The sequence below is a fragment of the Tasmannia lanceolata genome, unplaced genomic scaffold, assembly GCF_043159265.1.
Source record: "Tasmannia lanceolata isolate RefF3 unplaced genomic scaffold, GAP_Taslan_0.1 ptg000019l, whole genome shotgun sequence".
NCBI lineage: Eukaryota > Viridiplantae > Streptophyta > Magnoliopsida > Canellales > Winteraceae > Tasmannia > Tasmannia lanceolata.
In genome coordinates, this window is record NW_027518696.1 from 4,989,586 (window position 1) to 5,011,582 (window position 21,997).

Below are 21,997 nucleotides of genomic sequence, written 5' to 3' on the forward strand. Positions count from 1 at the left end.
CTCTATGGGTGCAATTTGGGTCGGGTTGAGCTTTTCCTAAAAAATAATTGAATTCAACCCAATCTCGACCCCATTTTATTGTAAAAGCTCAACCCGAATTCGACTCGCAATCAGTTCTCAAAATCAAAACCTTAACGGTTTGTTCGTTTAATTTTGAGTCTTATAATCAGTTTTGGATCAGTTCTCAAAATCCAAAACAAACAGGGCCTAAATGTATCAATTTGAACTAACATTTGCCGCCCCCGAAAAAAAAAAAGGGCCTTAGAGACCATAATTGATCAAAATCAAGCCAATTCTATGGACCCTACTTGGCACGCGTCTGATCTAAGGATTGATGGCTCAATTCACATAATTGATCAAAATCAAGCCAATTCGATGGGCCCTACTTGACACACGGCTGATCTAAGGTGTCCTATCTGGTGGCCCTTCTTCGTTGGGCTCAACCTCAAATTCGCCCGGGTTAGAAAATTATAGTAAAAAGACTTTGAGATTTGCTAGGGACCATCGCAGAAGGCATTTCGAGGATGGTCCCTAGCAAATCTTTTAATCGTTCAATGTTGACCATTGGTTATTTTGTTTACCATCTACTTGCAAACCTCATCAGAAGGTTTTGTGTTAGGTGCCTAAAGGGAGTGAGACAAGTAAGAAAAGGCCAAAGGAAAGAGAACTTTAGAAGGCATAGGAAGGAACAAAACAAGTAAAATAATTGATGGAAAAACCAATGGAACTCCAATAAAAGTTCGTCCAAGACATAGGAAGAAGGAAAGAAAGAATCAAAGATGGGTTCTCTTGCAAAGATGATCTTTCTAATTGGGGTTTTGGGATTATGCAACATGGTTAGAGGTGTTCCAAACACAAATGTAACATCAGTTCTTTGCAACAGTGGAAGCTATACCAGAGGTGATCCTTTTGCTACAAGTCTAGCTTATGTTCTAGCTGATCTGGAGGCCGTCACGCCATCACGAAAGGGTCATGATTATCTCAACATCTCTCCATTCCCTAATGCTTTCGCCTTCGGTCATGCTGCGTGTGGTGCCGCCGTCTCAGATGCTGATTGTGCCACCTGTCTCCACTCGGCTGCACAGAATGTGCTTAACACTTGTACCAGTCGCATCGGTGCTCGTGCGATTCTCCATGATTGTACTATTAGATATGAACAATACCCATTTAATGATTAAGCTTGGTTTTTAATTTTCTTAAGTGGGGTTTGATCTGTTATGTATTTCGTTTGTGTTGTTTAGCATCTGTTTAAGAAAAGGGGATATAAATCTGGTCATCTAATCCAACTGGTGATATAAATCTGGCCTGTTGTGATCGGCCGCATCTTGATCAGATGATCCTAGCCTTCTTAATCTATTAAGCCTCATTTAGGGTTCCTGTTGTAGGCCTTAATCAGATGCGCATGATCCTAGCCTCATATTCTACTAAGCCTCAATTAAGGTTCCTTTTTTAGGCCTATTTTGTTTTAGATGGGTATAAAATTAGGGTGATGATATTTTCACTCCCCCTGTATTACACGCACGCTCCCCTTATAACATGATTTGACGTTAAAATCGGGCAACTTTAACGCTTTTTGACATGAAATCATGTTATAAAGGGAGCGTGCGCATAATACAGGGGGGAGTGAAAATATCATCTCCCTAAAATTAATCCAGTAGTCAAATGATAAAAAATAAAGTGAAACACTCACCTTGGTTCTGTTTTTCCTGTGCTATTCAACGGCATTTGAGCAAACAACAGACTTCTAAACGAGGTATTTTTTCAGCTGCAAATATAAGAAATGTATCTGTGTATCAGACCCTCTTCCAATGTAAGAAAAAGCAAAAGAACATACACTTGGAGAAGGCAGGAAAATAGCAAATGAAGTGCAAAGTCTCTCAAACTGGACATAAATTTCCCTCAATCAAGCCAGTAATATAGCAAATGCTACAGAGTCTCTCAAATTGGACATAGATTTCCCTCAAATCTGTATATAGACATGCCATATTTTTCCTCTGGCATCTTCTTCCCATACAGTCTAAATGCTTTACTTGCAAAGTGCCTTTTTTCGCAAAATTCACGCCCCACCAGCCGTATCCATATCCACAACCCCATCAACAATCCCTTTGAACACAACACGCAGTTTCCTTAGGCATGACGTTTTCTTGCCATTAGTAAGAGTCGTACCATTCACATGGATGACATCTTTTGGGACTTTACCCATGAGGTTGAAGAGAGGTTGTTGTAGATTTGGTCGCGTCATTTCCTCAAGTACAGCAGGTGCTTGCATGTATAGATTCTTTCCTCGGTATGTGACACTCGGTTTTGACAGAAGCAGCCCTGGGTGTTCTCCTAGGAGTTCCATAAACTGTTTCACACAAATTAAAAGAACATAGTAAATACAGGCTTCAAGTATAATCAAGGGAAAATAGACCTTGCTATAATCAGCTGACAAATCTTAGTTACTACATGGAAGCATAATTATAGTTACCATGCTCAGATTCGGAGAGGCAAGTGTTTGGATTGGACAATTTGGTAATTTCCCCCCAAAAAAGGAATGCATTATGTATAAAGAACAATAAGGGAAAAATATAGCAAATATATAATGATAAACAACCAAAGCTTTTCCTTTTCCCAAGCAAATCGCAATTCATTAGAAAAAAGCATGATTCATCCATTAAACGAGCGAAATTTTGAAAAGACCTGCACATTTTGGGATAATTCGAGAATTTTTCACAAATGGTTTGAGGTAGTCCAAACGAATGTGGTATTTAGTACTACGAATTTCTGATTTGCCATTGATGCAGCTGTGTATGGAAAACTTTCTAATCCTATACCTCAATAATATTGAAATTCTGCAGGAGGTATAGGAAGAAAAGGAAGAGCAGTACGATTGGTTACACCGATGCTTCAAAAGAAGCATAGCTTTTAATCTCAAACATTTCTAGATTTATGAAACACTGGAGAGGTACACACAATCACAATATCGCTTATACTCCCATTCCAATATGAATCTTGAGCTACAGTTTGATTGCATCAAACATATAATGTCTAATTCAAGGTTCTACAGCTAGTTGGCAACCTCCTGTGATATCCAACTCAGAAATAGTTGAATAAAAGCTAGAACCCAGCCGAATAAATAAGAGATTGCTAGAAGCTAGTGAATGTGAGAGATGAGAGTTCTAATCAATATAGTCCTCTGAAACTACCTTAATGATCCATATTCCCAGCCACCATCATTAAGCATACATATTTAGTACCTTGGAAGTAGCAACACATTTTAGCCAGGAAACCATGAATTGTTATGAAACCTAAATTCAGCATCTTGGTGGATCCAGTGTCGAGCAAGTATGGGCAGAAGTGTGTTGCCATACCAAGAACAAAAGAGGTATCAATCATCATAGTGTATGGCAACATATCCACTCAGAGGTCTTTCCGTAATGAATAACCCTCAAAAATCGAAACCATGATCTGCTGATATACAATGCATATCAGGATCATTGATGGAATTTGTCATAGATGATAGAAGTGCTTTGAAATAGTAGAAGACGAATGCAATTCTTCCAAAATCCAGCAATAAACTAGAACAGCATGACTCAATTAGTACAACACACAATATGTTTTTTTATTGGGAATCCGAACCCATCCCCCATATCCCCACCACCAGCACCAGGGGGATCATCTCTTATCCATGATAAATGTAATGGGAAAGTTTATAATCGGCAGCGATATCCTTTTGTTTTTTGATAAATCCTGGTTGGGGACTGGCTAACCCAGTTTTAAAAGGGCGGCCAGTGCACGAGGCTCCCGCCATTGCGGGGTCTGGGTACTGGCTAACCCAGTTTGCCAACCAAAAAAAACTGATCTTCCGCAGTTATACCATGCATGTGCATATTATCTTTGGAAAAGTATGAACGAGCAAAAGTACAAGTGAAGGCCAGTTATTCAATGATCCAACCCATTAACTTGCTAGGACTTGTTATGGATTCGCCATGCCCAATAGTCTTTCCAATAAAACATTCCTACCCTTAGATTTTTGGAGTCTTTCCCATCAAACTAACCAATTAGTCCCAATATTTTGAAGGCACAAAATTTTGTGTGATGAGCCAGCAATAGCATGTACATGATCATGATTGTGACCAAGGTTTCAAATTTCGGTTTCGGAGTGCATTTCGGTCCTCACCGAAACCGAAATTTCAGCCGGAATTTCGAAATTTTGATCGAAATGGGACGAAATAAAAATACAAATATTTTATCCCATACAAAATTTCGGCTGAAATTACCGAAATTTATGTAATTTCGGCTGAAATTTCAGGAAAATATTAAAGGATGAATAAAATCCAAATTTCGGACCGAAATATCAAGAAATCGAAATTCGGTCTTAGGTCGAAAAAATGTAACATTTCGGGTATCATAGATTTCAATTTAAGGGTTGACCGAAATCAGTTGAAATTTAAAACCTTGCTTGTGACACACAATGTGGAATATCACAATTTAAATAAACAGTGGAATGAATGCATTAAACTATTACATATTAAAAATAGTTTATTTATAACTATGTATTGGAAAAAATTCAACAATCATTATTTCCTGAAAATTTTCCATTCAACTATGTTGTGAACTTTACATGCATATCTATAGCCAATGTTCTGAAAATCGGAATCGTATCGTAAATCGTAAGAGGGGTTGAATCGTATCGAATCGTAAATCGAATAGTGAATCGTAAGATTTTTCAGATTTATATATAAAAATCAGAAAAAAAAATAATAAAAAATAGGAAAAATTATAAATAAGAATAAAAAGAGTAATTATCAATTTTCCATTCAAAACCATTAAAATAAATAACATGAAATGCTTGATAACCACTTAACCGATTGTCATGATTAAAATTAATTAACCATTCATTACCAAAATGGCAAAATCCATTCATTCTCTCTATAACGATCTCAAAAAGATAAAAAAAAACTTAAAGTCTCACATATGAACCACAAAACAAAACATGAAACATATCATGATTGTATAAAATATAGATCGTGGATGTCGTCGATCTCATTCACATCCTCATCATCATCTTCATCATCGGCATCGGTAGTTCTCCCCTCAATATTAACACCCTCATCTCCATCATCTGTGTCGGAAGCATAACCAAATTCTTCTTCATCTTGCAATTGGCGCTTGTCCTTCCTTTTGTTGAGGTTTCTAACGCCTGTTACATTTACAAGAATGAATATCAATAAATCATGTCTTTAACTCTTTATTACTAAGAAAAGAAATTACAAATAACTTACATCTTTTCTTTTGTTGAGGCGCATGGCTGGAGCTGGAGCCAGCGCCCGTCTCATCTCCTGTAGCTTCTTCCACAAAACATTCACCCATACCCAACCAAGTCGTGTCTTCTGGAAGCAAAGGTCCATCCTTTTCCGTTATCCACTCATCGTCCGAGTCCATGTCAAATAATGAAATAGGATCAAATCCTTTGTTGTCCTTCCTCTTTGAATTGCGAACTCGAAGTTGAAGATTGTATTTGACAAAAAGAAGTGCATTCATCCTCTTTTGTTCGAGTCGGTTTCTTCTTTTTGAATGTATCTAAAATAAAAAAAGTTAATAATAAAAATTAAAGGGATACAAATAAAAAGATATGAATAAAAAAGTAGACTTACTAACATTTACCTACTCAAATGTGCTCCAGTTGCGCTCGCAACCGCTAGCACTACACGTCAGGCTTTCAATTCGAATTGCAAATTTTTGCAACTCGGGACATTCATCTCCAAAGGCGTCCCATCATAAACCTATTTTTCCAAAAAATAATTATGATAATTTCTAAATACATAAGATAAGAATTCAATTAAAAAATTTTAGTTAAAGAATTTACCTGGTAACTGTTCTTTTCTCATTAACTTTGACATTTCCCGTCCAAAGAGGCCCTCTGCTTTCTTGAACTTATCAATTTGGTTATCAATTAACACCCTCTCTTTTGAACTTGGAACCATTCTTTCTAAGCAATCCAATAGCCCAACCTTAATTTCAATATCCACGTCATTTGAAGTCTCATACTGAAACCGCGGATTTAAAAAGTAACATGCTGCGTGCAAGGGCCTATGAAGTTGCATGTCCCAACGTTCATCAATGATATTCCAAATTTGCTCATATTTCTTCTTTATGTTGCCCAAATTCTTTGCAATGGCTTCTTTGGCTCGGTCAGCCTCATAAATGTACCCCATGGCAGGCCTCTCATCCGAATCTACTAAGCGTAGGACTTTCACCAATGGGGATGTGCATTTCAAACAATAATACACACTGGGCCAAAATGTGGAATCGCCCAACACAATTCCGCATATCTTGCTACCATCGGCTTTTTTGGAATATGGGCTTTTTTACCAATCATCCGAGGCAAACATCTAAATCAAGCCCGCCTTTCTCTCTCTTAGACTCTTCAATGTCAGGAAGCACGTTGCAAAACGTGTCACAGCTGGCCTTGTCAACTCCCCTTTCGTATGCTTACGCATTTGATGCAAAACTCAACTATGATTGTAAATGTATACTGTGATCATCCTGGCCTTTGCGATGGTCTCTGCATGGGTTGGTAATTTTCCAATGTCTTCAAGCATCAAATCTATGCAATGAGCGGCACAAGGAGACCAAAATAATTTTTTCCTCTTCTCCATTAACAACTCCCCTGCTCTCACATATGCAGTCGCACTATCCGTGATAACTTGGACTACATTTTCCTCTCTCACTTCTTCCACAACCGAATCAAGTAGAGCAAACAAGTTATCTGCATTTTTTGATATATCAGAGGTATCTACTGATCTAAAAAAAGTTGTCCCCTTTGGACTATTAACCAAGAAATTAGTAATGGATCTATTCACCCCATCCGTCCAACCATCTGACATAAGCGTGCAACCCGTCTTCTTACATTCTTTCTTATATTCATCCATCATAGACTCTATGTTCTCTACTTCTCTTTTAAGGAATGTATTCCTCTTCTCATGATAGCTTGGGACTTTTAATCCATGTCCAAAATGGGTTATGGATTCAACCATGGCGTCAAAAAACGGGCATTTAACAAGGTTGAAAGACAATGCATTCGAGTAAAAGAACCTTGCTATGTTTTGGCAAATTTTATCCCGATCCCCCTTTTTCCAAATTTGATTGATAGTTGCTTGCTTGCCAGTTTTTTTGTCCCCCCTCATCACAAAATCATCCATTTTCCTCTTCCCTCTAGCAACACGTGCATTCTCTATTTCCTCTCTATCTTAATAATAAAAGTCCGGCCGCCCCACATCATACTTTGCACTATCTCTTTTCTCCTCTCCTTCAATAGTAACTTAAATTTATCAACGTCATCCGGATTTTGTGTACAAGCAGCTACATTCTGTTTTGTACGTCACAAATGATGCTTAATTGTAAATACACCTCCAGAATACTCTTTCCCACAATAATTACATCGTAATCTTGTCTTGTTATTGGGAACGGCCGTCGTACAATGCTCCCATGTCACATCGACTTCTCTAGCCTTAACCATCTTTCTTTATACTACACTTCAAACTTCTCAAGGAAATACAAACTTGTAAATCCAATGCCTGAAATAAAAATAGATGACAATTATAGTCCCACATTAAACCAGTCCAACAGGCAACAGCAACACATTAAAGCAATCAAATAGCCCCAGTGCAATCCAATACTGAAGATTTTGAACTCAAAATTAAGGGCTCTGTTTGTTTTGGATTTTAAGAGCTGATTGGAGTCCTATCGGTTCTCAAAATCCAAAACAAATAGAGCCTAATCAATTTTGGACTCTAAATCAGTTCTCAAAATCCAAAAGAAACAAATTTGACCAACAAAATACAATCAAATTTAAGGCTCTGTTTCTGTTGGATTTTGTGAACAGATTGTGAGTCCATAACATGTTATTTGACCCAAATTTAAACATAAATTTGGCTCTAATAATCCGTTTAGGACTCGAAATCAGTTATCAACATCCAAAACAAACAGAGCCTAAGGCCCTGTTTCGATTACAATAAACTTTTTAGAACTGACTTTCAAACAATCCAAACAGGGCCTAAAATCCCATAACAGTTTAAGAACTGATTGTAAGATCAGATTGTGAGTCCATAACAGTTTATTGGCCCAAAATTAAACATAAATTTGGGTCTGATAACACAAAATCAGTTCTCAAAATTCAAAACAAACATAGCCCCAAAAATAGTTACAAAAAATGATAATTTTGATCTCAAAATTAATGGTATGTTTGTTTTGGATTTTGAAAACAGATTGAGAGTCCATAACAGATTATTTGGCCCAAAATTAAACGTAAATTTGGGTCTGATAATTAGTTTTGGACTCCAAATTAGTTCTCAAAATCCAAAAATAAAAAATAAAAAAATAGAACCCATTCCATTTATAAAAGAAACAGAGGGTCAGCCAGCCCTAATCGTTTTTGGATTTTAAGAGCTGATTGGAGTCCAATCGGTTCTCAAAATCCAAAACAAAAGGTGCAAAAATGAAAAAAAAAAAAAAAAGAAGGGGAAGGGAAGACCGTACGGAGGAAGAGGAGAAAAAAAAATGAGGAGCAGAGGAACAGGAGAAAAAAAAATGAGGAGCAAAAATGAAAAAGAAAAGAAGAGAAAAAGCAGAAATGAGGAGCAGAGATAGAGAAAAAAAAAAAACGTACCTGGTCTTCTTCTTCTTCTTCTTCTCCTCCTTCTTCTTCTTCTTCTTCGGAGGAGGACTATACGGAGGACGGGTTTTTGCAAACCCTAAGTCGACGGTAAAGGGTTTCTGCAAACCCTAACTCGTCAAGAAGAAAGCAAAGGTCTCGTAAGAGGGAGAAAAAAAACACGATTTTGGGGCCCACTTTTTTCCAAAAAATACATGCTTAAATTGAATCGTACGATTCGATCTAAAACCGATTCAAGGGACCGATTCAAATCGTTTTGCATACGATTCGATTTAAACCGTACGATTTGAATCGCAAATCGTACGATTTTAATAACATTGTCTATAACTCGTGTTCATTCATAACAAAGGTTGTTATTATAATTGGATCACTTAAATAAAACCATGTGTTCAGTTACAGTACCAAAACAAAATCCAGTTCTATTTTCTACAAGTGAAGTTCTTTTGTTAGGAAGAAAGTTCGAATTTACTACTTACGCATAAGTACTTATTTCAACTAAAAGAATGCGGAGGAGAACCTCGACCATCTATTCCTCAACTGTCCTTTCTCCTTCCAAGTATGGATGGGCATTTTGAAAACTTTTGGTTTTTCATGGGTGCTACAAAAGGAAATATCTCAGGTTATTATCAATTGGCGTGGGGCCTTTGCTGGGTGCCTTGGTGAACCTATGTGGAAGGCAATCCTGTATGCAACTCTTTGGCATATTTGGAATGAGCGAACAATCGGATTTTCCGAGGGAAGGATCGAAGTCGGTTAAATATCACTCTTGACTGACAATCATAAAGTGGATCAAAGCTAGGGATGGCAACCATTATTCGGTTGGTGGTGACATTCTCCAAAACAGGTTTGTGGTAATCTCGGAGCGTAAACCAGAAGAAGGATACTACCGCGGAGTCCCCCACCGGAGGGCTGGGTGAAACTGAATTTTGACGGGAGTTCACGGGGTAATCCGGGAAGGGCGGGTATCGGCGGTCTCATTCGGTATCATATTGGCAACACCTCATGTCTTTCTCTTGACCTGCGGGTATTTGTGATGCGAATGAGGCGGAGGTATCGGCTCTTCTTTTTGGATTACGTTGTTATCCTCAGAACAACCTTGGACTTCTTATTAGGGGTGCAAGTTTGGCCCTGTCAGCCCTGAGCCCGAACAGGGTCAGGGCTGGATTTTCCAACCCTGAGGGCGGGTCAGGGTTCATTTTTTTAGACCCTGACTCAGGTCGGGTCGGGTTCTGGGTTAATGCCTCGGGTACCCTGACCCGGCCCGACCCTAAGTTTTCTATTATAGAATTGAACCATCTATGCATGTTTCTTTTGCTAATGTTTTCTATTATCTTGGATTGGTGTTTCTTTAGATTATTATTATTAATTGTCTTTGTTGCCCGTGATGTTGTTGAATTCATATTGTCTTATTTTGTTCCCTTTATCTGTTTATTGATCATTTTGCTCTATAAGATAAGTGGTTGCTTTATTTTTGGCACTCTTAACAGGTATTTGCACTAGGGTCAATTAGGGCCGGCTCGGCCCGTCCCTACCCAATCAGGGCCAATCAGGGCAGGCCAGGGCCAGCACTGAGCCCTGTAGGGCGGGCCATGGGTTGAGGTTTTTCGGCTCTGACTCAGGGTCAGGGCCGAGATAATGGGATCCAGGGTTGGGCTAGGGTTTTGAAAAACCCGACCCAACCCGACCCTGTTGCAGCCCTACCTCTTATTGTTGAAGGTGATTCATCCAATGTCATTGCGTGGGCTTTGGCTAAGGTAGGTGGGCCTTGGCGGCTTGCATTCAAAATCCAAGAGGCTTGGGATTTGGTGGCGTTCATTCGACCTGTGCTTCAGCATAAGCTTAGATCGGCCAACGATCAAGCAGATGTGCTCCCTAAGCGAGGGGTGGATCTTCCTTCAATGGCTGTAGTTTTTTCGTCCTCTCCGTAATATCTTTTTTTTCACTTTTAGGCTTCTGTCTCTATGGGGCTTGCTTGTTTGCACTATCATTGATGTAACTGGGGACGCCTCGTCCCTTTGTTCTGACTTTTTTAATAATATTATCTCGTTACGTTTCAAAAAAAAAAAAAACTAAAAGAAGTCCAAAAGATGTACAATTGAGAAGAACAAGTTCTACTAAGCCATTTGATCAAAGAAATCCAAAATTTTTGTAGTTGATACTAGTCCTGCTATACTAAATGATGAAAGTGGCTTACAAGCATAGGCAGACTACAAAAGCATTTATTCCAGCTTAAGAACCATTAATCTAGGCAAAAAGAATGCAACACCTAGTTTGGAAATAAAACCTGCAGTTATGAACTAGAATAGAAAAGGTTAATTAAACACGTGAATTTGAAGTACAATAAAAACTAAAAAAGATAATGACAGACCTTTTGTAGGGTAATTAAAGTATCCAGCTCAATGAGAACACCAGGGCCACAAGCAAGACAATCCTTCTCTTTGATAAATTCAGTCACTTTAGTATGAAGTCCTGCAAGACCATTGTACCTACAAAAGATACAGAACTTCTAGTAAAATTAAATATATATATATATAGCATAAATTTGAAATTTAAATTTACGTACGTCAGATAATTGGACAATGTTTTGCTGCATCCTGTTGCAATCTTTAAGGCTTCCAGAGCACATGCAGCTGATATGATCGCATTTGTAGAAGCAATGGCTGGAATTATATTCTTCACAACACCCTGTAAAGCAGCACACAAGTTTTGTATTATCATGCTGGTATTAATTGGGTGGGACATGCAATACCAAAGAAAGGGAAGCTCCTTGAACAAAACTAGGATGCACCAACACTTCAAACATCTTACGGATGAACACAAAGAAATCATTAAAGTTGTTTGTAATGAGTAAGGGATGATTGGAAATAATAAACAGGTTTCACAAGACACTATGTGATTGTTGGACATGTATTCTTTGTTCATAAATTCACGGTGGAAAGGGAAGGTAGACGTCTCCTTTCCACTATCTATTTATGAAGATATGGGATTGATATAGATCATCAACCTACGGATCTTAAATCTCAAATAGAAATAAATAAAGAAAATCTTTTTTTGTTCTTGAGTTGAAAGATGTCGGTTCGATGAGGGTGGCAACAAAAGTCACCGAAGGGGTCAGACTTTTCTTTCCGTTTGTTACTGTGGTCAAAATTTTCTCCTAGTATAACAATCACCTTATGATTGAAAGAGAAATTTATCCAAGTAATATAGGTAACCAATTTCACTTGAGCCAAGATATTGTATTGACCAGGTGAAACGATTGGACACCAATCCAAAAAAAGGAGACCAAAATAAAATAAATGCAGTAACCAGGATAGAAAATTATCTTGCTTTTTGGAGAGATGGATTTCCAAGAGCATTATTGTACCTGAGTGAGAGAATAGGTAACTCCACTAATGCCAAAAAGCTCAGCTCTCTTGAGAGCCTATGTAGGATACAGATAAGTACAGATAAGTATCAGTAAAAAAACATGAAGAAATAACAATTTTATGCGAAGGCCACCTAGAAATTGCAAGTAAAAACCTCTGAGTAAACCCATTGCATATGTTCTGGATCATCAGCATCAAAAGTTTTCCCACTATGCACCTACAAGATAAATATTAACAAACTGCAATCACAGGCAGTCAAAAAGCACCTCCTTAAAACAATTACTCCCACCCTAGAATGGGGTGGGGATACCCTATGTCATCAAAAAAGAAAATATCAAAGATAGACTTTCGTGCTTACCTCGCCCCATTTAATTAAATGGGCATATTCAATACAATGGGCAGCAGTTCTGGGGGTTTCTGCAAGAGTGCATAAAGGAAATTTCACTTGAGGAGGGAAAAGCCAGATTGTACACTCAAAGCATGGTGTTATCCCCGGCAGGATCACCCTAGCATGGCCCTTGAAACCTTCAGTTCCACCATCCACCATAGGTTTGATCGTTTCTTCGAGTGGGTTGTCTTCAGAATCATAATCTAGATTTCCCAAAAATGATAGAGACATACTACATAAACTCGGGAAGAGGATAAAAAAGATCTAGTTACTTTAAGAACCACATAAATTTGATGCATCAAAAAAGATGTATGAAATAAAAGTGTATCCTGAAAGAAAAATCACAAAAACAAAAAAAGAAGGGTGGTGTGTGAGGGCGCGGGCGCGCGTGTTTGTTGTGGAGAAATTGTTTGCTTTACAACACTAAGTAAAGTTCCTAGATCTCTCTCTCTGTAGGTCCCCCTCAATATCACCGACAAATTTGACATCATCACTAGCCAAAGGGAAATAGAAGTTTCCTCTAATAAATGTCAACAACCAATATCATTTTCCCATTTCATATACCACATTTAATATTTCCCTTGAGGAATTCTAGTCTTCCATGCCAAGTAGGTAAAAATCAAATGATAATTAAATGTCAAAGTAGCCCTAATGTAAATTCCAAATTGTCGGGATCCATGCTCGAGTAAAAAAAAATTGTTGGTCTCCAGGCTCTCTTTCCATTGTGGCCTATCAATTTACTTATTGTGGCATATCTTCAGAGCTCACAATTCTTGCATGCATGCCCTAATGGGATTATTTCTAATTGGCGTGGTCTAAGCTTCATTGCTTGTGCCAGGCTCCATTGGAGTAGAATGTGGCTTGTTTCTCCTTGTCACACTCTCACATGCTCTAAATAAAACCTTTTGCATATTTCTCTTGTTTTGAACAAGGCGGTTAGTTGGCATCGAAAGGGCAGTTTTTAGTTATAGATCGGCAGTTTATGATTGTTCTACATTCCTCAATATAGACATCCACAAAAAAAGACAGATCAGCCAAAGATTTCCTTCCACCAACTTTGAATCATTTATGGTTCAGATTAAATTTTGAGCCTTGCATAACACCCAAACTACCTAAATACATAGTCATGGCTTCAAGACTCCATTAAATGATAGTTTCTCAGGTTTATACAAACTTGCGGTAAGTACGTAGTTGTGGCTGACATGGAATTGGTCTTTCAGAAGATTTTCTAAAGACGAGAAAGAAAACGCTTCCTTTAAGTTGGCAAAAAGGGTGGAGGACACGCATTTAAGTGATAGAAGGTGTTGGGTATAGGACTCGAGCAGCAACTTATCTGCATGGTTTTAGATTCCCACTAAAACAGAGACAAAACAATTGAAATGTTTGTGTTTCCATCCCACGGAAACGCAAATGAAAATCGTAAGTCTATTAGTAGTATATTATACCAGTATGTGTTACATAAGTACATTTATATGAGTTGCACGTGAAATGTGGAGTATGTGTTATGTATAAATATTTGTGTGAATTATATGTGAAATGTAATGTACTGAATTATCAAAAACATATGCATGTCACTAGATGTTCGAGGTTGTTAAAGAATTATGGGTTGTCTTTTTGCTTATGTGCTGGTTTTTTAGTATGGATTTGTTCTTATTCTAGCACTTTTTGATAAATGTTTATCATTTGTATATGTTTATGTATGTTTTCATGATTTTACAGGAGTTCCACGTTTCATCCAGTATTGACATGTTCTCATTTTTGTCACGACCGAAATGCATACCGAAATCAATTCGCCGACCAGTCAAGATGAAGAATCAGTGAATGATATATTCATACATCGTAAAGTGGCTACTAGAATGTGGGTGTCAGTCCAAAAAACCTTTGAGATGCAATGCTCTTTTCCAAACCTGCAAGTGAATTAGTGAAAGGTTGGTGCATTAATAAACTTCGCAAGGAAGGTAAGACCCTTCGGCGCATCACCTAGATGGAAATTATGAGGAGCTTATGGAAAGAATGGAATTTGAGGGTATTCAGGAAAAGCTCATGTAAAGACTATTGTTGCTAGTATCAAGATATCTACTATTCGTTTGGCTTCTTCTTGGAGTGATAAGAGGGATTATTTTGGGAGAGATGTTTCGAGAAATTCATTGGTGTAAAAAAGCTAAAGAGAAATGTAGCACAAAATGGATTCCCCCTCCCATTCCTTAATTGTGGGAGCTGTGTTTCCTATTTCTTTTTATTGCTTTTCATTTTGGAGGGTCATCTCATCTCTCCGTTCTAAAACCAAGTGCAAGAACCCTCAAAAAGGATTAGGAACTGCCATTAAAGCTCCAACCTGCGATCCTAATAAAGCATCGGTTTACCATAGGAGAAGAACAGGATTAAGCTTTGTCTGCTGACTCATGAAACTTTCTTTTGTTGCAGCTACCTTCTCCATATTCAAGCAATATGAGTCACCCACAATTAGTGATGTCCACTTTCAGCACAGAAGTTGGTGTTGTACAAGTGTTTTCACTGTTCTCTTCAAACTCCCTTTGAGTTTCACAAGGTGATCAAAGAACTTTTGGTTTTGTCAAAGGCAGCATGATAAAATATAATGGCATTCTTATATCTGAGTAAACATTCATAAATTCCCTATGAGATGCTAGAGAATAAATTTACATTCCTCTAATTTAACATAGAACTTCGCATATTCTAGTTGACATGTGACGACAATAAAATCGAAACAAATTGAACCAAATTGAAAGGTACTTCTCCAAACGCACAAGAGAATGAGAGGAGGGCTCAGATTGCATGGGATGATGATAGGGAGAAGATCTAATTTGGGGTGTAGAAGGATAGGAGGGATCAGATCTGATGGAGCGTTTTGAATGATGAAAGAGGTGTAGATCCAGGATTTCGTGGGGTAAAAGTATTGGATCTAGCGCAGATAAGGGTATCTAAAGGGATTGTTGATCTAGGGTTTGGGAGCTTAGATATATGGTTTTGGGTTGTAGACTTGGGGTTGGGAAGCTTATATCTATGATTTTGAGTTTTAGATCTAGGGGTTAGGAGTGGATCTATGGTTAGGGTTGTAGAGTTAGAGGTTGGAGACTTAGATCTAGGGTTTTTGTTTTCAGATATAGGAATTTGAGTGATAGATCTAGATGCTTGGGAATTTGATCAATGGATTAGGGTCATAGATCTAGGTTTTTGGGTTGTGCATTGTGTTTGGGACTTCGATCTATGATTTGTTTTTCTTTTTTTTTTGGCGGATTGAGGAAGTTATGGGTATGGGTCGCAAATGGATAGAAAAAACCCCAAACTATCATGAAATGGAGAAAGTGAGAGGGTAGCAAGTATACACACGAAATGGAGAAAGTGAGAAAATGCATGACCCGCGATTTGTCTCCCATTGCTTTTACAATAATTCTTGAAACAATTATAATAATACCGTATTACATACATTCACTGAGGGGCCTAAAGGTCATATCCTATCAACTTGAATATACATGACAATGTGTAAATACAGAAAATTACAAAGGACAATACATGTGAATTGTATACACCAAATAATGTACATAAGTTGGTTATGTTCCACAACACCAAAATATGTTTTCCACACACAAGCAGCAAACCATGGTCGTTGTCATCTACTATTTTGCAATAAGATAAAATAATTTTTCCTAATCAAGTAATGTAGAAGCTCTTGAACTACATATTCCCCCACTCTTAAAAGAAACTCAACTCCGAAAAGTTCGATTACACAAACTGCTATGACTTTTTTCTTGCATTGTGAACACATTGCTTTTCACCTGGCTGTTAATTGTTTACAGGAAACCTCTGATGCTTTTCAAAACCCTATATTGGTGATTATTTTACACTTTTCCATTGCATATGCAGTAGGTATGTTGTTTTTCTCACATTATGCAATCCCAAGAAATATACATAAGCAGTCACTTTCTGAAGAAATCTTCCCCAATGTTGTTAAAATCCTACGATTCACGATTTGAATTGTACAATTCAAATCGAATTGTGGGTAAAACTATTCAAATAGGAAGGAAGAATCATTTTCAGTAAAAATCGCACAATTTACAATACTTTTTTAAGATTTTTACGATTCTCTCTCCTTTTTTTTTGCTTGTTTTTCTATGGTGGACCCTTTGCGATTAGAAATAAATCATATATAAACCCCTCGTCCCATCTTAATGACTTATAACCTAAAAACAAGTAAAGGAAACCCTAACTCTATTCTTCTCCTTTTTTTTGAAATAAACTCTTCTTTTCTTTCCTTCTTCTTTTTCTCCTCTTCTTTCATTCTCCTCCTTGTCCTTCCTACTTTTTACCAACTTATATTCTATAAACCCCTTCTCATCCTTATTTTATATTTAATTTAATTTAATGGTTTTAAATGTAAGATAATTACTCATTTTATTCTCTTTTTTTACCTTATATTTTCTCATTTTCGCCCTTCAAAAAATATTTTCTCATTTTTATATATAAATTTGAAAAAATCTTACGATTTACGATCCGTTTTACGATTCGATATGAGATTCGATTCCGATTTTCAGAACCTTGATCTTCCCTTTGACTTGGAACAGACCATGTGCACTTTTGGAAACATAGTTGGCTCATGTTAGCTAACCAATTCCTAGAAATCGCCTATGATACATGGGTACTTATGTAGGCCCAATGTATTATGCCTGATACGATACTATACTCACAGCAGATAGCATCATAGCACATGGAATCTTCTATTGCTCAAAATAACTATCATGTTTAAAACGAGGCCAATACATGGCTGATACTTAGATGATTTTTGTGAACCCCAATGCGGGGAGTCAATCATAATGGACCGTGTCCATATGGATACTCTTTGTATCATATCTAACCCCACCAATATGTTTTTCCTAGAAAGTAAGGTGCCCTCACAAACCTAATAGTTAAAAGACCACTCTAGATCAAATGGGAAGGTCTAACAATAGCAAAACCATCTTTATGCAGACTATGTAAATGACACTTCCATTCTGTTAATTTTAGATGGACGTTAAGATGGGATTAACAAACGATAGGTTTAGTGAAATATGTTCTTATACTTTGCTTTAGGGTTTTCTAGTGTTCTTATTGTTATTCTACTTTTTCTAATTAAAAATAAAATAAAATTTGTCACATCTTTTTTTAAATGGAGCACTGAAAAGGGCAGAACATTGAAAAATTCCATTCTGAAAGTAAATTTTAGCACCCATCCAACTGAAAATGACAACTATAACCACAAGTCCACAACAGATCTAATCAGGCACTCAAATAGCTAAAATGTCAAGTGAAACAACATAAAGTCTAATAACAACACATGCAAGATTAAACGATGCAATGAAATCTTTTATGGGAACAGGCAGGAGTTTTATGCGACACAAAGATATTAGTAGTGCAAAACTTTTAAGGCCTAGATAATAATAGAATTAGAAGAGACAACGTACCTAAAAAACTACAAGCCACGGCATTTATGTAGCTTCTAGCCTCAATAGAATCAAGGCCCAGTGCAATGATGTTGAAATCACTATAGAAATCAAGATCTTTATCTTCAATCCTGCAAAAATGAGGTATGATGTTCACTCCACCAACTCTTTCCATAACACGCTTCGCAGCAACCTCGGCTTTTGGCTTTCCAACATCCTCAAGCCTACAATATCATACAATATAACCATTCAAAAAAAAATCATATTATATAATCAAGAAACACATTATAATTAGTAACAAGTGACCAAAAAAATGCAACTTGCAAGCATACACTAAGAAAAAATTTACAGTTCAACCAAAAGTGAAAAGACAATTAAATTGCATCTGATGGCAAACGTAAAAACAAGAAGAGGAATTGCCAGTTAACAATGCTAAAAATCTATTGCATAGATCGTAGAAATTAGTGTGCTTCAAGTCATTTTCAAGTAGAAAAGAGTGCCTACATGTATCGGTAAATAGGATGAACTTCTCTATTCTCACAACAAACAATTTCAAAAATGCCTACTGACAATTCCAAATAAAAATGCACATAAACAATGAGAAACAAGTAAACAACACATTCAATTGTGTAACCTAAAACTAAAGACAAAATGAATCTAAAGAAAGCCTCAAATGCTTTAGTAAATTTTTAATGGAAAAAAGCGATGTATCCATACATAAATGGAAACATGTTGGTTTCGGTAGGAAATAAAGGTTATTTCTTCTTTTTTTCAATGACAATGAAATTTTATTAATAAAACAAGGAGACAGAGTACAGAGGACTGAGAAGGTCAAGGGGAAAGAGATACTGAGCCTGTGAGCCATAAAATGAACTAGTTGCTAGAGGGAGCGCTTGAGGGGGAAGAAAATCGAACATCTCCGAGGAAGCTCTAGCCACTCGCTCCCTAGCTAATCTAACAGACATCCCCTTAGCTGATTTTCTCACATGTTTCCTGTGCCGGGGGGGTGGGTGTACCTTCCCGCTATCCACCCAATCACATTTAGAAAATCACCTTCAATTGCCAAATGAGGGTTATTTCTTGTAGGCAAATTAGATTGCATTTGGGAATATTTATATCTTTTCCATGTCTTGTGGTGTTTTTCACAAGCATGATAGTATGTCAAAAAAAATTCAACATACAAATAAACCTTATTTCACCCTAGCAGGCTATGTTACGTGGATTCTTCTGAATGAGCAAAGTAGCCTTGTACGACACATGTTGATTTCCAACACTTCATTGGTTTTGTGCAACACTTATAGATTTTTTTATCCTTTTTTTTTAAAACTGCCAACACAAATGTGTATTACTAGTTACAACGTGTTTTGAGTCTTATCCATCTTAATAGTGAATTTTTTATATGGAAATAAAACATCACATTTACTTAAACCAATTAAAACTCAGCCTTAAACCAATTAAAACTCAGCCATAAATTAACATCCAACCATACTACTATGCATAAGTATTAAATTTTTAAAATTGATTAAAATATATTTCCAGTCCACTAATCCTCCTTCTCAAGATTCAGTCAGTGCCTGTGACAGATTCTGAACCTCATAACCATACCCATGAAAAATAGCTAGCAGGCTAAGAAATGCACAATACCCAATTGAGTTGCTCATGATCTTAGACGTAAAATGATTAACATGGGATAAAAGTTTCTCTGGTTCAATTTGGGCACCACACTATCATAGTACAGACATGAACTGTCTGCAATGCCAGACCCATTTCCAAATTCCTCATTGATAAATTTATCTCTCCTAGAAACATATTTCCAAGTATCCAATCATTCATAGGTAGTGTTTCTAAGTTCATAGATTCATCAGAAAACAAAGCACCAAAGCAATTCAAGAACAAAGGAAACTCAATCCAATATCCCAACAAAGGAAATTGAAATGTGAACCTGAAGAGAAATTGGCGATTGAGATTGGAAACCTCAATTCTGTCCATGTCAATAACATGGAGGTTCCGAAAACCCGAAAGTGCCAAGTCTTTCAACAACTCACAACCCAACCCACCTGCGCCCACCACTAAAACCTTGACATATGCTTGAAGGTCGGCTCTCAACTGCACACAACAAAACCCATAAGAGAAAAACCTTTGGCACCAACCCTTTTATTGGATATACATTGAAATCCATTGAAATGAATGAAATCCATTGAATGTCAAAAGGGTTCTCTAGATTTTGCTCATAATCAATGCAAAAAAAGATGAGAGAAAGACATCAGGGCCTGGTTCGAAGTTGGGTCCGACGAGATTGCCGGGCCTGAGTAGGAGCTTGTCGAGGTCCCTCCATCTTCCGTGCTCCGAAGGATCGGCCATGGCACGCTCTTTGTGCTGCACACACACCCAAAAAACCTAAACCAAGTCGAACTTTGGCCAAAATAAAGCTAAAAAGCCTAAAATACAAATGAGGTTTCGATGGGATGGGCTTGCTTCAGTTTCACGCAGGGAAGCTGCTCCTTTCTTTGGCAAATGTCTAATGACGCAGTACACGTGAGCATATAGTAGAAAGTGTGGACCATCCAAATTGTGGGCCCTGTCTAGAGGGCCAATGGCGTAGAATTGTAGGTGGGCTCTCCTCCAACGGCAAATTGTGGTCAGGGGCAAAAGGAGAGATGTATGAATTGTAGGTGGGCCCTGTCATAGAACAGCCACATAGGCTCAGATTTTGTCTTATTCATTTAATTCATCCCTAGCAAATTCCTTATAGTAATATCCCTCCAAAAAAAGTAAAAAACCATAGCCATATCATTTCCTTCTAAAATGCGGAAATGAAAAAATTATACTTAGAAAAAAAGTTCCTTAGGAAATAATTTTCTTGCATTCCAAACAGGGAGTAAAGGGTCGGTCTTGTTGCACCACTTCTCCCCTGAGGCGTTTGGATACATGGATTTATAATCCAAGATTGTAAAATCATGAATTTTACAAGCTAAAAGCTGCATTTTATAATCCTAAAATGTAAGATTCACGTTTTCACGCGTAAAATCCAGGTTTTTGTTAGGATTAGTCGTACCGTAAATGGGTTATGATACCTTATCTCATGAAAAAAAATCCAGGTTTTAGCTTGTAAAATCCTGGATTTGAATTTCATGATTATAAAATCCATGTATAAGATGGCCAATCTAATCTAAGACTAAACTTGTACACGTCTGCTAGCTCGGATGAATTAAATAAATGAGACAAAATATGCCAAAAAGTGAGCCTGTGTAGCTGCTCTCACATGCAACAGCCAGCCCCGAAATGCCTTTCTGGGTAGTTCCTAGCAAATCCCACATAAATAATTACTTTTTTATTAAGTCTCCACTTCACCCAAACTCATTTATAATTGCACTGGGAAATATAAAATTAATATAATAGTAAATAACGTTGAGCTGACGTGGATCCAATGGGACACTCTTGTGCCTGGGTCTTGCAAAAGCGTCCTTGAGTTTAACATTCCTCATGATAAGGCGCCCTTTCTTTTTTTTTTAAGAATTCCTCCCAACGGTCTTCTTTTTTCCTCCTTATATTCATTCGATATTAAGGGTAAAAGGAGGAAAATGCATACAATGTCTTACTCTATTTCACAATCTCTTCCCCTAAAAACAGCATTTCTCTCTCATTCTTCTTCTGTTCAAAAACTGCCTCCAACAGAGCAGAGAATCCGACCCAGTTCTCAGAATCGAAAATCGATTATTATCTCAGGGCGGAATCGGAAACGGAATCATTTTCTGGGATCGGAAAGAAGGGTATGGAAATGCATTTCCTTCATGGCATTGAATCTGAAACTATTACCAAACGAGCCATGGAATTTGCTTCTCGATGGAGGAGGTGGAAAGGGAGGAGGGTTAGGGTTTTGGAAGGGATTTGGTTGGGGAGGGTTTGATGGGAAGAGGGGAAAGAAATGTGGGTTTTGGGTTGTTTTGTTGTCAGCTTCTTTGGTATTGATTTTGAGGAATTCGTCGTGGGAGAGAGATCTGGGTTTTAGGGTTTGGGTTTCGTCTTTGTTGGGGTTTTGTGTTAGGGTTTGGAAGAATGGGGTGAAGGGTTGGATTTTAGGGTTTTGTTGTTGTATTTTGATGGTGTTTTTGGGGTTGAGAATAGATGGGTTTCAGAGACGTATAGAGGG

The 21,997-nt window shown here is 37.5% G+C and overlaps 2 protein-coding genes across 4 annotated transcripts; one reads left to right on the top strand and one right to left on the bottom strand.

The window, feature by feature from the left end:
• Positions 1–681: 681 nt before the first annotated feature.
• On the bottom strand, positions 682–20,365 carry LOC143852570 (NEDD8-activating enzyme E1 catalytic subunit-like). 3 transcript variants are annotated; one of them, XM_077362005.1, is made up of 11 exons: positions 20,110–20,361; positions 19,790–19,953; positions 17,869–18,071; positions 12,383–12,615; positions 12,179–12,241; positions 12,024–12,080; positions 11,223–11,344; positions 11,028–11,145; positions 2,167–2,347; positions 1,691–1,765; positions 682–1,143 (listed from the first exon to the last, which is right to left on the bottom strand). In XM_077362005.1, the coding sequence occupies exons 1-10, from the start codon at positions 20,206–20,208 to the stop codon at positions 1,716–1,718; spliced, it is 1,290 nt and encodes a 429-aa protein (XP_077218120.1). In that variant the 5' UTR covers positions 20,209–20,361; the 3' UTR covers positions 682–1,143; positions 1,691–1,715. The 3 variants fall into 3 exon arrangements, with proteins under 3 accessions (XP_077218120.1, XP_077218119.1, XP_077218118.1); XM_077362003.1 differs by lacking the exons at positions 682–1,143; positions 1,691–1,765; positions 2,167–2,347 and adding exons at positions 4,891–5,185; positions 5,268–5,565 and having other exon boundaries at positions 20,110–20,365; XM_077362004.1 differs by lacking the exons at positions 682–1,143; positions 1,691–1,765 and having other exon boundaries at positions 1,773–2,347; positions 20,110–20,360.
• On the top strand, positions 780–1,178 carry LOC143853224 (antifungal protein ginkbilobin-like protein). The gene has a single exon (XM_077362958.1). The coding sequence runs from the start codon at positions 780–782 to the stop codon at positions 1,176–1,178; it is 399 nt and encodes a 132-aa protein (XP_077219073.1).
• Positions 20,366–21,997: the final 1,632 nt, after the last annotated feature.